General features: G+C 45.1%; 1 protein-coding gene across 2 annotated transcripts in view; it reads left to right on the forward strand.

The window, feature by feature from the left end:
* The window catches only part of ABCB11 (ATP binding cassette subfamily B member 11), a 431988-nt gene that overhangs the window by 150867 nt on the left and 267109 nt on the right, over positions 1 to 14012 (forward strand). For both annotated transcript variants that reach the window (XM_085645365.1, XM_085645366.1), the window contains exon 7: positions 13734 to 13821. In XM_085645365.1, coding sequence (XP_085501491.1) covers positions 13734 to 13821 — 88 coding nt within the window. The remainder of the gene's footprint in view (positions 1 to 13733; positions 13822 to 14012) is intronic.

Below are 14012 nucleotides of genomic sequence, written 5' to 3' on the forward strand. Positions count from 1 at the left end.
GGGCAGCCCCTTGCTTGATAGACCGCTATTCCCATACCCATACATTGACTCATTCCATTCTTCCAGGTACCAACTGTGGGCTGCAAAACATCTTTCCACTGCCTTGCAATATCTCATTTTGCCAGGGTTAAGCAGAGGAACAGTAGGTGTCTTTTATACCTTTTGGCACCAAGATCTGTTTTGGGTAAAATGGGTTCTCCAAGGACAGGACCCGTTCCAGACGTCACCACTCCTTGCCAACACCCCAAGAGCGCCGTGCATTCCCAGAAAATTTGTAGAAAGGTATCCTCATCCCTCCCACATCTAAAGCACACCAGTGAAGCAATGACACCCATTCGCTACAGGCGAAGTCAGGTAAAGTAAGATCTAAGTAAGAATTTTAATTGGAAAAGACGAAGTCTGGATGATATTGCCGCATCACATTGCGGGTCTTACAGACAGATACCTTTGCTCAACGTAGAAGTTAAACTATTGGCTAAGGTATTGGCAAATAGGTTGAGGGTGGTCATCTCCTCAGTGATACACCCAGACCAATCTGAGTTTATGCCCCATAGAAGCACGAGGCTTAACCTACGACGATTATACAGGTGTTGCAAGCTACGGGGAACGAATTTGGGGAAGACGCGGCGCTGCTGTCCCTAAACGCCTGTATGGCTTTTGATAATTAGGAATGGCCGTACTTGCATGCAGTGTTGGAACGGTTTGGCTTTAGTCCAGGCTTCTGTGCATGGGTGCGGCTGCTCAATGGGGGTCCATTAGCGAGGGTGCGAGTGAATTGAGTTACCTAGAGGGTCATACAGTTACACAAAGGTACGAGGCAGGGTTGTCCACTCTCTCCCATGTTGTTCGAGCTGGCACTGGAGCCCTTGGTGGCCTGGGTTAGGATGGACCCTTTTACCCGATGAATAAGCGGAGCTGGAGACTGGGTTGAAAAGATATCTCTGTATGTAGATGACATACTACTATACATCTCAAATCCCACGTCTTCTGTTGGCCGAATCATGCACATCTTTCATCTCTTTGGAACCTACTCAGGGTATAGAATAAATTGGAACAAATCTCTATTGTTTGTATTGGCAGGCGCGCCGCCAAGATTACCCACTGGTGCTCGCTCGTTGGAGATACGGGAGACATTTAAATATCTGGGTATAATATTATCTAAAGAAAACACTCGGTTTCTGGAAGATAATCTGTTGCCCCAATTGGATAGAGTGCAAAGGGACATCGTGCACTGGAGGAAACCCCCACTGTCCCTGATCGGATGGGCGTCATTATTCAAAATGAAGGTGCTGCCAAGGTTCCTGTACGTTCTGCAGAACACCCCATGTAAGGTACCATCCGGGTTTTTTAGGCAAATTGATTCTGAGTTGAGGCTTCTTTTGTGGGATGGAGTTCAGGCCAGAATTGCGTTACCTAAGTTGCAGCGTAGTGTCTATGAAGGAGGCCTGGTGATTCCTGATATTAAAAAGTACTACTGGTCAGCGCAAGTAATGACTATTGATGATTGGGTGTTCCCGGGACGGGAAGAACCTGCCTACAGAATGGACCGACACAGGGAGGGAGGCTACTTAGCAGTGTTGTATGGGCATAGGGGGATTGGTGCGCTACCCACGCATACGAAGGTGACGGTGCAGATTTGGAAGGAATCCACCATGTTCCTGGGGTGGAAAGATAGGCTGGCAGAGCGTACGCCACTCTGGGTTAGCACTCACCTAAAAGAAGTGGGTAGGTTAGCAGGATTCAGGCTATGGCAAACTATAGGGTTTGAATTCCAGGGAGATGTCTGGAGAGCGGTAAACTGATATGTTTTGAGACTTTAAAAGAGGAGTATCAGATGTCAGATAGGGAAATCTTAAGATACCTACAATTGAGACATGCGCTAATGAAACATGTACTGGATGGAGATCAAATAGCAGAACACGCCCTACTGGAGGATATAATTCTCATGGACCCCATGCCCGAAAAGGCGGTTTCATTGGTATATAAGCAAACAATTGAATAACTCCTGGGACTCCTTGTTGGCCCTTCGGGAGGCCTGGACAAGAGCCTTAGAAACGTTGGAAGATGACGATTGGATAAAAGCAATCCAGAGTCCAAGGGAGGTGGTGATACGGGCGAGATTTCGATTAATACAGTTGTGCATACTACACAGATCGAACACCTCTTCAGTGCTATTGCATCGGATAGGGAGGAGGGATGCAGATCTATGCATACAAAATTGTGGGGAAGCAGGTACATTCTTTCATATTTTATGGTCCTGCCCTAAGATACAACAGTTTTGGAAAGAGGCAATCCAGGTCATGTCGGCAGTAACTGAGCAGGAGGTTCCAAGTGAGGTGGGGTGGCACATCCTCTGTGTGACGGGGGAGGTAAAATGGCCAAAATATTCCAGGATATGGCTTATGACCTCTAGCATAGTCGCTAAACGGAACATAGCAAGGGAGTGGGGGCAAGCCAACCCCGAAGTGTGCTGAAATGGCAGGAGGATCTAGATTGGTGTTGCATTATTGAGAAGGTGGTATACAAGGCGAGACGGTGCCCAAAGAAATGGGATAAGATATGGGGGAACTGGGTACAGTAGAGGGAACTTTAATCACGGGTAATTTGATTGTGTGTGCGAATTGGGGGAATTAGAATACTTCAATGTGTAAATATGTACTGGACCATGCCTTGTCACAGGGATTTTGGGTGATATGTAACAAATGTTTTCACGTGGAATTGGTAGTGATGCTTTTGCCCAGAAATGTACTTACTGTCAGATATATTGCCAGGTGTGTTTATTTAATAAAAATATATTTAAAATAAAAGATATTGCCGCCTCAGGTGGTGCCATAAGAGCTTCGGCCAATCATAATCATCAAGTGTGGGTATATTCCCCAGCCATGTCTATCGTAGAGTCGGGAGTGTGGTCTCACTATGTGCTACTAATGTCAGGTAAATCTGCCTGATTTGATGTGTACCCAAGTCACTTGACAGTAATCTTACCTCCAAAGGATTGAATTCCGGAAGGTCATGTAGGTCACGGAGGTAGGGTGTTAGAGCGTGGCATAGCTGGAAATATTAATAAAATTGGTATCTATATAGCTGAAAGTCTGGCTGTAATTCTTGAAAGATCTTAAGGACTGAGTCACACGCAACATCTCCTAGTGTCGAGATACCTATTGCATCCCATTGCCAAAACCCCAATAGAGATGTCACCTGGCCTAAGAAGCTCCCTCCCCACAACGGTGTAATCTGATTCAGTGGGGCCCACCAACCCATGCGTGTGAGGGACCACTCCCATAAACACAGCATTGTTTGTGTTGCCGTGGGAATATGACTCCCTATCGTCCTCCCATAGAGGAGTTCTAGTCAATCCGAGGTCCAGGCTCTGTCACTGTCCATTTCCCTCATAAAAATACTACGGATTTCCCCACTTTCATCTGCAATCCCAAAGCCTCACCAAAAATACGCAGAATTTGTAGCAAGCAAGGGCCAGAAGATCAGGGATTGGTGAGGAAGATAAGTGCATTGTCGCCAAACAGAGTGACTCTATCCGACATCTCCTGTGACCACTCAAACCCCCTCACTAGCGGGTCAGAGCATACCCAAGCCGTCAGGTGCTCTATTGCAAGGGTGAATAACATCGGGGATAACGGGCATCCCTGCCTTATGCCCCTGCTTACCTCAAATGGGTCTGAAAGTGCTCCAGTGACCCGAACAGTGGCCGTCAGTCCGGTATACAAGTCAGACATAATTAAGGAAGCGTGTGCCGAAGTTGATGCTCTGAAGCAGAGCAAATAGATATTGTCAGCAGACGGAACCAAAAACCTTGTCCATGTCAGCCAGGAGCACCGCCACCAGCTTCTCCAGTCGATCCACCTTTGCCAGAGCATTGTAAACACGGCAGATGTTGTGATGCGTGGATCTCTCGGGCATAAAACCGGCCTGGTCTAAATGAACAAGATAAGACATATGCTTCAACAGTCTAATAGCCAAGGTCTTGGCCAAAAGCTTCACCTCAATATTGAGCAGGGAAAACTGTCGATAGGATGAATGTGGATCTGGTGGGCGTACTGGTTTCAGAAACACCACGATCTCCACATGTCTCCAATCTCGAGGGAGTATGGCGCTGTCCGATGCATCCTGGATGACGGCAGTGCTCTGGGCAGCACCAACAGGACCTGACACCAACTCCCCCCGAGGGTCCCGCACCACCGGAACCGGCGGCACAGCCCTGGTCACCTGGCACAGTCTGTGCAGCATGCAGCTTGATTTATCACACCATTGATCTATTCGGCGCTGAGTGGCCTGCTATGCCATCTTCGCCTCATTTAAAAGATGGTGTTGATAGAGTTGCTGGGTCAAGTTAAGCTGCAATCTCGCCGCCTCATTACCTGGAGTCACGCAGTCCGGCTCCAATTTGTCAATCTATGATTCAAGGTCTACCTGCTCCTGAGCTCTATGTCTCTGCTTCTTCACGCAAAAGGTTATGTCAACCCCTCTGATAGTCGGCTTAAGAGCCTCCCACAGTACTACCTTCAAAGGGGCCGTGGGCACATTGAATGTAAAGTATTCTTTAATTGTGTCCTGAGGGGTCGCCCTATAGGACGGGTTCTGCAGTAGGCATTGCGACATTCGCCATTGAAATCTGGGATGGTTCGCACCAGTGTGAAGCTCTAGTGACATGGGGGAATGATCTGCAAGCCCCCCGGGTGGTTGTGAGGTGATGAGGACACCCTATGTAGATATGTGGCTGGAATGAATAAGTAGTCTAATCTGGAAAAGGACCCATGAACAGACAAATAATATGTATAGCTGGTCTCAGCAGGATCGTGGACCCTCCATATATCTGCCCAACCTAAGGCAGTCACAAGAATGGAAGCCTGGAATCATGAGGGTTGTACCGCCCACTCCGGGTGCGGCATCTATCCCCTCAGGGTTAATAACATTGTTCCAATTTCCCCCACCAGGCAGAGACCACCAAGCAGTTCGACCCACATACAGATTAAACATTCAATGAAGGTTGCTCCTAAGGGAGGGGTGCATAAATGCTTCCTATAGTGAGCTGCTCCGCATGAATATCCCCCACGGCAACCAGAAGCGATGGTAGGCAGAAAAGAGGCCCTGCGGTGGATCAGGATGCCCATACCTCGGGATCCCCTTGTGAACCCTGAATGGAACATCAGTGTGTAGCCATAACGAGCAAGGCATGGAGTCTTAGTCCCCAGAAGATGAGTCTCTTGTAGCAAAACAATGTCCGCCCCTATACATTTCACCTGGCAAAAGACCGCTCCCCGTTTGATTTTATGAAGGAGCCCCCTGGCATTTCATCTAAGGATCCGGAGAAGGCCTACCGTGTCCCAAGAGGTGAAGGTAGTCATGACTATCTGTGACAAATATGTATCGTAGGGAAATGTGTGTCTGATTGAACCTGAGCAACAGGACTGCCTCACTACATGGAAAAAACACACTTAATATCAACCATGCATCCCCCTGCCCCTACACCCATACTTCAATGAAAAAGAAGTACCTGTTGTGGTTTGGGTCCCCGCTGAGCCTGAACAGGAGGCACGGGGAAGAATACCACAAATGGATCCCACTATCCCAAAACCACAAAAACACAGTCTCTAGAGGGGGTCCTGGTTATGTCTCTCTAGAGTGGCAGTCATATAAAGGCGCCCATAGAACCTATGCCGAGGATGTGTTAATGATCAAACCCCATTGTAGTGTACCTGGGGGATGAAGATCTCTCTCTCTCTGCACATATACTGTACAGAGAGAGAGAGATGGCACTCCATCTCATTGTGACAGGAATTATAGTCAATATCATAATAGCAACTGAATATACAAACCCAGCACAGCAGTCTCACGTGACACAGCCGTATCATGGCATTATCAGCGTTTATCATCATTAAGTGAGCTTCTCCAGGACGATCGTGATCTGTTGCGGTGCTTGGAGGTGGACTTCTTGGGATGGTTGTGCCGATCACTCTGTGACGAGTCGGAGTCTATTCTGGGTGGACCATGAGGTTTGATCACCACGGATTCATCCATCCATTGGAAGGCAGCCTCTGGAGTATCAAAAAACAATGTTTGGGAGTTGTAGACCACCAACAACTGAGCCGGATACAGCAGCATGTATTGGATCTTGAGGTTCTGTAACTTTTGTTTAGGCACCAGAAAGGAATGTCGTTGTTGCTGGATAATCCTGGTGTAATCCGGAAAAATCATGAAATGGGCTGATTCAAATACAATTTTCTCTAGGCTCTCTGCGTGTTTTAGAATAGCATCCCAGTCTAGGTAGTTGAGAAGTTTCACAATGATTGGTCTTGGCCTTGCGCCAGGTGTTTTTTTTTTACACCAGGGCCCGATGTGCTTTTTCAATCACAAAGCAAGAGGACAGGGACTCCAGTGGGAGCACCGATTTCAACTACTACGTCAGGAATTTTTCCATGGATGTGCCCTCACAGCCCTCCGGGAAACCCACAAATCACAAGTTGTTTTGGTGTGTGTGTCCCTCTGCATCCTCGACCCGTGTTACCAGTTCCCTGGTTGTGGCTGTTAAGAGAGCCACCTTCTGTTGTAAGGTCGCCACGGAATCCTCAATCCCAAACACTCTTGTTTCTGCTTCTGTGATGCAGTCCACCACCTTTAGCAGATCCTGGCGCAACAGTGTTACCTCGGAGCCCACCGCCCCAATCCTAGCTTCCAACGCCTCCCTGGACTGAGTAATGGCCGCTAGCATCATAGCGTTGTCGGGACACTGCGATGGGGACTTCCCGAGATTGGCACTCATGAGTTGGTCCATAGGGCTCTGTTTGGCTGCCACCATTGCAGACTTGTCTTTGGGCAACATGAGGGAGCACGCACTCCCTAACCCACGGGGGGTGTCCTTGTCTCTTCCAAGAAGACAGGCTCTCCTCTACCACAGGTGGTAGCAACCTTCGACCTCTCAACAGGTCAGATCTGCCCAAAATGCAAACTGCCCCAGGGTGTAGCCTGGCCACTTCCGCAACCAAGGGCGGAGCACGGAAAGATGGCCCCTAAAGGAGCACCACTCATTAAAGTACTCTCTGATGTCTGCATTGCCAGCAGCCCAGAAAATAAGAAGACGAGGCCCGGCGGGGGGACGGCAAAGCCCGAACACCCGATCGGCTGCACCATCGGAGGCCTCCCCCTCCGTCACCAAGAAAACTCTCCAAGAATCAGTGTGAGTCTACCGCTATGTAGCGCCCACATCACCGCAAGCGGTCACTGTCTAGCTTCAAGATCCCTCACCCTGATATGTCCATGGCCTTCAATTGAAGGTATCAATAGAGGTGGGGGGTTGGGGAGTACGAAGGAGGCCACAAAGACAGGCACCTTATATCTGTTGTGAGCCCAACCGGTGCGCCTAGGAAGCCATGAAATCCGAAGAGATGAACATAGCTGCCAGGGTTTCAGATTGCTTATGTGTGATATTTTCATAATTTCAGTATAATTATGAGTGATATTCAACCACTATGAGTGACATTTTCTTGTGAGCAAAAATCAAGCAGTGAAGATGAGGGAAACATAGAAATATCAGAAATTACACACATTTGACCAACGAGAAACTCTAAGAAGAGCCTAAAAGTACTGCAAAGCACTAGAAATGGAAGGGTAATAACCTTGTGCCCTCGTAACCTACGTAGCTGCCGAGTTTTTAATTTGGCCATGTGTGAAATTTTCATATTTTTCTTGTGTTTGTGTGACACTGAAATTTCAAATGTGTGACACTTTTAATAACCCTCATTTGTGAACATAGCTATTATGCCTATTGGGAGATATCTTAGAAAATGCCCTCTTTTTGCAAGTAATTGTCTAAAAAAAAATATAGAATGCTACATTTGCTTTTTGACTTTGCTATGAAGCTCAGAATGGCCGAAGGTACTGGTCACACAAGTCAGGAGCTGTTTGGTAGCTCTACAATGGGCTTCTCACTTTCCTTTCTCCCACCACATGCAATCATGTGATAATTTTAAATATGTAAAAAAAATTCTATTAGGTTTTTTATGCTGTATTTAGAACACGGAAACAAAAACGTATCGACAAAATTAATGTAGAACTTTTGTGGAAAAGTAGTGGACCGAGACTACAGTGTAAGAATAAAGCACATTGTTAAATGAATGTCGAGGACTAGGCCGTATATTTGTCAGCGACATCTGTCAATATATGATCAAAAGCAATGTTATGCTTAGCCTACGACATATGATCTACAGAGCCCACAAAGTACATACACATGTTAGTATATACTAAAGTATATACAATAGGCCTTGAATGTTCAGCCTAACGATATAGGCGTTCCTTTTTCAAAAGGCCTCACATACAGAAATGGTCAGTTGTTTTCCCAATAATCTGTAAAAAAAAACGTTTGTGAGACACTGCAAACGCGCATATAATTCACTTGTACCTTTTTATGCATTTTCAGGGTAAGCCTTTTAAATCTTTGTTGAGCCAGAGTATTTTCTCAGCCTTGGGATGGTAGTTTGCTTCTGCTACTGGACCTGCATGATTAATGTTTCTTCCTTCCGATGAAAACCTGCATTTGCCTATTTTTTTCGGGCTAGGGTAGTTTCCGTTCCGTGAAAGGAAATTGGCTTTCTCATCCGTGAAATGCTGGCATGTTGGACCTGCCATTGAGTCAATTTGGGGTGTAGTTTGATTTTATTTCTATCAGCTAATGTTTGATGACTAATCTTTTCTTGCGTGTGCTCAACACCTTGGTCCTGTCAACTTGGAGTCCCTTCGGGATCTATGGGCCCTATTCACAGAACTAACTTAAGACAAAATCCTAAACTTACTACCATTTTGGTATTCACAGAAGTCACTTACTCATTTTGGTATTCACAGAAGGCACTTACTCATTGATGAGTAAGTGCCTTCAGTGAATACCAAAATGAGTAAGTGCCTTCTGTGAATACCAAAATGAGTAAGTGCCTTCTGTGAATACCAAAATGAGTAAGATGGCAGTAAGTTTAGGATTTTTTCTTAAGTTAGTTCTATGAATCGGGCCCTAAGTTTTCTTTTAATGGCAAGGGAAAAAAGGCACATGGTTTGATGTTCAGGTGGAGGCCTATATGGGTCTCTGCAGTAAACTGAGGAATTCATTTTTCATAATTAACTTTTTCCTTGCATGGAGTGACAGTTTCCTATGCTGTTCGCTATCAGGTGAATTACCTTGATGGGTCATTCTCTAGATTTTGAGCAAATTCGGGAAACTTTTTAAACATTTTTGTTCCTAAGTGTTTCTGGTACAATATATTTAATATCCTGCTCCTTTCAAGCAGAGTAACATCTTATATTACTCCATCAGAGCTCGGGGGCCAATGTTTACCAATAAAGGACCTGTAGTCACATCTCCTTTTATTAACGTAGTGCTGAGAGACCTGTGAACTGGAAATACTAGAGGATTCTTAAAAACTGGCCTACATTTCCAATTAAGAGACTTTATTCAGCTAGGAAAAGGCCAAACAACCTCTCAGGAATAACACATTGGTTAAACATTCATTTTTGGGCTTCATTTTGTTTTGAAAATAAAAGAACATCTGTGGGGTTATTTTCAATAAATCCAAATCATCACACAAGGCACAAGAAAGTGCAGAGAGGCCCTCTTTGAGCCTCTAGGTCCAGTAAGTGTCCAAGATAGCTGGTTTCTGAATATCTGCTCAGCAAGACATAGTCAGAGGACTACTAAGTGTGGCTACAAATCCAGGAACATGCTGTCTGGCACCCTGAGTACTGAGGGGCTGTGATGGACCAGTACTCACGGTACAATGGATGGAGGCTGATGAAGTTTGGGGGACAGTGGATGAAGGTTAATGAGGTTTGGGAAAGGGGTATATAGAAAGGTCCCATTAAGGAGATCAAGCCAACAAAACAAACCTTGAGCCTCTGAGGTTGCATGCTCACCAGGCAGAGTCTTGGCTCAGCCCGTCTAGTTATATAGAGGAATGGTTCTTGAGCTGACCTGCGTTTTTCTAGAGATGATTTCTTGGCACTCTGTGCGGGGCTGGCTTTACGTCAATGTGACTGGTGCAGCCGCACCTGGCGCTGACCTCAGGGTTGCTGTGTTTAGAACTAATGTATGGGTTTAAAAACACCTACTGCTGCATTCCTTGTGTGTCCAGGCAACAATAAAAATGTCTAGATAACTGGTGAGTAATCTTCTTGCTAGAGAGAGATTGGAGGATTAATATGAGTGGTGCAAAGAATGTGGGCCATGGGGATCACTGAACTGTGTTTTATGTGGATAGCTCAGTGGGGTTACTGCTTTTGTCACAGAGATCCTTTTGTTACTTACAGCACATAAGATACAGTCCTAATATAGCACCGTGAGTTATGAACCTTCAAAAAAGAGCTCAATCACGTCAATCAGTCATTTGTAGAGTGCGACAAATCACCCCTGGGGGTCTTGAGGCTACGGAGCTGTTTGCTGTTTGGTGGAGGGCTGATCATTCAAACACACAGGTCTTCGGTTCTCTTCTGAATTTCTGGAGCGACGGTGAGCTCATGAGGTGCAGGGAGGGGTTGTCCCAAGCCTTGGCAGCCCAGAACTGCATGCAAACCTCAAAGTATAGGTTAGAACTATATTTGTATCTAGTCTTTGAATATCTATTCCTAATGTCACTAAAAACGGTTTTCTTTTGGTGGAAAGACATTCTTATTAGTAAAGCCAATCCCAACTACTGTGGTACGGTTTAAATCCTGAGTTTTTGCTTCTCCAGAACAAATACTATAATGTTTGTGTGATGTAAAATCCACTGACACACAACACTGGTATGAGTAGCAGAGTAAAATAAATTAAATGCACATGTGAGTTCTACTATAGCGAGATGATGGGCACTGTCGGAGTGTGGCAGTGAGGGAATCCATGCAGAAAGGTGTTATTGGGGTTCAAAAAAGATTGTCACTCCTGGCACCATCAGCACTATAGCCGGCCCTGACTCTGTGTATGCATCGCTTGGCTTATTACATTTGCTGATTGAAGAATCCTTTGAGATTAGGGGCTGAGGAAACTGTCACAAAGGTGAAAATTCAGGAGCGGCTCAGCGAAAAAGGAATACATTGTGGCAAAGGGATCACTGCCCAGTTGGATGCAGGTGGATGCCACACTGATATATCTCTTGCTTTAGGTCAGACGTAGGGACAAGATCGATATCAAAGATGGTCTGGTACAGTAAGAATGTATCAATTTTTTTTCCCAATTTGTATCAAGTTTTTGTATCAATCTGCTTGATTGATAAAAAAAAAAGGAAATTCTCTTCCCAGCAGTGAGCTGACAACACCCCACCCTTCACATGGTCTCATTAGTCGGCCTTACCCCTTTCAGAGTAAACAAAGGTGACAGTAGGTTGTCTTGTTTGACTCTGAACATTTCTTTGTCGTTTACTTAAATGTGATAGTGAGGGGACCTTCCAAGTCAACAAGCTACCTTTTCCCCTCCAACCACAATGTGGAAATACCTATAAGCTAACAATGGTATTGGGCCTTTTACAGTGATGCTACAGTAACAGCCACAATGTGTTCAAATCTAAAAAAAAAAAAGCAAGTAGGACAAGAATGGTCACCTCTTTATGCTCTCTCCTCCACATATTCCCCAGCCCTACTGTAGCTCCAAATCTTCCCAACTTGACTGGTCACTGACAAGTAAAGTTTAAATCAAGATCTGTCTACACTCATGTATATCAAGAAATCGAAACCCCCACCAAAATTTATTTTTGGCAGTAGGAGTAGTGGAGCCTCTAGCAATTTCAATATGCCAGATTGTTGTCTGGCGAGTGAAATATTGAGACCCCCCTGGAGTTGCACCGCCCCATATTCCAGAGATGATTATATAACACCCTCACCGATCCATTTAATTTTTAGCCCACATAATAGCAGTAGGTTTTTTAAGCAGTATTGCTACATCCTTGGTACTACAGGTAAAGCCAGAGTGCACCAGCCGCTGATAATTCTCGCTACATAAAGAGTATCATCAATTTCCAATAAGGTGCATTTCTTATGCTGCATCATTTCTGTGTCTGTGCAGAATATGAAGCATTATGCCTCTTTTTGTGTCCCAATCCATTCAAATTCCACTCTTAATGTGCTCTTGTTTATTGCATAAAACAGTATATGTTGCAAATCCGAATAAGAGGCAACATAATTCAGTGGACCAATGTAGATGCCTCGAGTAATGACATAACTAAAAGCAGTGGCGGCTTACCGTGAGAGTGCTGCGGGGCGGTGGGAGCGAGTCGGGAAAGGGGCAGGGTTGGGGGGTAGTAGAGTCCGACATACGACGGACAGGAGTAAGGTAAGTAATTAAATAAATAAAACAATTTACCTTATGCACGCTGCATCGCCGAGTTTGTTATGCAGAGCGCGCAAGGTAAATTGTTTTATTTATTTAATTACTTACCTTACTCCTGTCCGTCGTATGTCGGACTCTACTACCCCCCCTGCCCCTCCCCAGCCCACCACCCCGCAGCACTCCCACGGCGAGCCGCCACTGAACTGAGAACTTTTAGAACTCGCCAAACAACTCTGCGCTACATTGCCACACAGTGGACTTACAATGACTGACCCAAGCCCCTCATTCCACCCAAAGCACATTGTGCATGTCTCCTCAATATGGCAAGCTCAACTTTGAAACCGCACTGTTTGGAAAACAGCAGCACTGACCAAGAGAAGGAATTAAACTTCTTCACCTAAAACAACCCCACCCTAACTCTATCACATGAAGGTTTGTAACATACAAAATAAGAAAATAAGTAACTCTTTAACTTTCTTATGGGTTTCAGATCAGATGACTTAGCATCATGAATAATAGGTGAGAACTGCATGGAGTTGTAGCCAAGTTGGACCACCTCAACGGATAGTTACACCAGTCTTTCAGAGAGTCGAGAAAATGTCAGTGCTCAGGAAGATTTGAGTAAATTCACAAACCAAGGCATCTTCCGCTTGTCAACCCAGAGTGAAGTCACCTATACTGTAGGCTGTCTTTTACGGGGGTCTCCAAGTGGGACACCCTCAATGTTCTCCCTTCTATGTTGCACACCCTGTCCATAATCTGGTGATTCGAGCAGGTATGCTCTCAAATGTCAGTTGTTCATGCTGCCTAGGTGCTTGCAAGATGATCGCCTATCGCTAAAATTAAGCATGAACGCATTTATTACACTAGATTTTACATCTGGCATAGGGCTGAGCATTCCTATTCTGTGTTCTCTCCTAACTGAGAAAATAGTAGGCCGGTTATTGGGTTGATGCACTGTGTGACCAATTTCTTCATAGACACTTCCATGCTCTGACCCTTAGGCCACTCTGGTACCCTAACTATGTGAGCATTATTAACTCTAGAGTAACTCTCGGTATTTTTTACACGGAACAGCAAATAGTGAGATTACACGCTTGATAGCGTCTCATTTGCTATTTTGATATCCATGTTTGTGAAGAATTTGAATATTTGTTAATCAGACAAAATCAAGCCTGTGCTATTTGGAAGGCATGAGTCAAGTATTTGGAACTAATGGTTGTCACTGGAAAACAGTCAACGTTTCAGCCCTAAGTTGTATGTTTTTGCAGCCTGTGGTATTTGTTTGTTTCAATATCTTGTACAATAACTTTCTCCCCGTTCTTTTTAACTATATGTTGACATCAATTTGTGTGTGGTAATTGTTATATAAATTAAATGCGTTCATTGCTCCATCTGTATGTGCAGCAATAATATATCCTCTCGTTTCCTTTCATAGGTTGTTGAATATCGAAGCGGAAATGACCAACTTTGCCATTTATTATGCAGGAATAGGCTGCTCTGTACTTTTTCTGGGATATTTTCAGGTCAGCATTTTATCACCATTCAATACATGCTCAAACTGGTTGTTAATGAGAGTTGCATAGTAGCCAAAAACTAGAACTAGAGGCCCATGACAAGTTCACTGGTATTAGGGAGTGGAGATATGGGGGCTTTTCAGCCAGTATCTCCACCCCAGTTACTGGCCAGTATGCGTTTCTGGACCAGACAACGGGTA

Source organism: Triturus cristatus, chromosome 3_1 (assembly GCF_964204655.1).
Source record: "Triturus cristatus chromosome 3_1, aTriCri1.1, whole genome shotgun sequence".
Taxonomy (NCBI): Eukaryota; Metazoa; Chordata; class Amphibia; order Caudata; family Salamandridae; genus Triturus; species Triturus cristatus.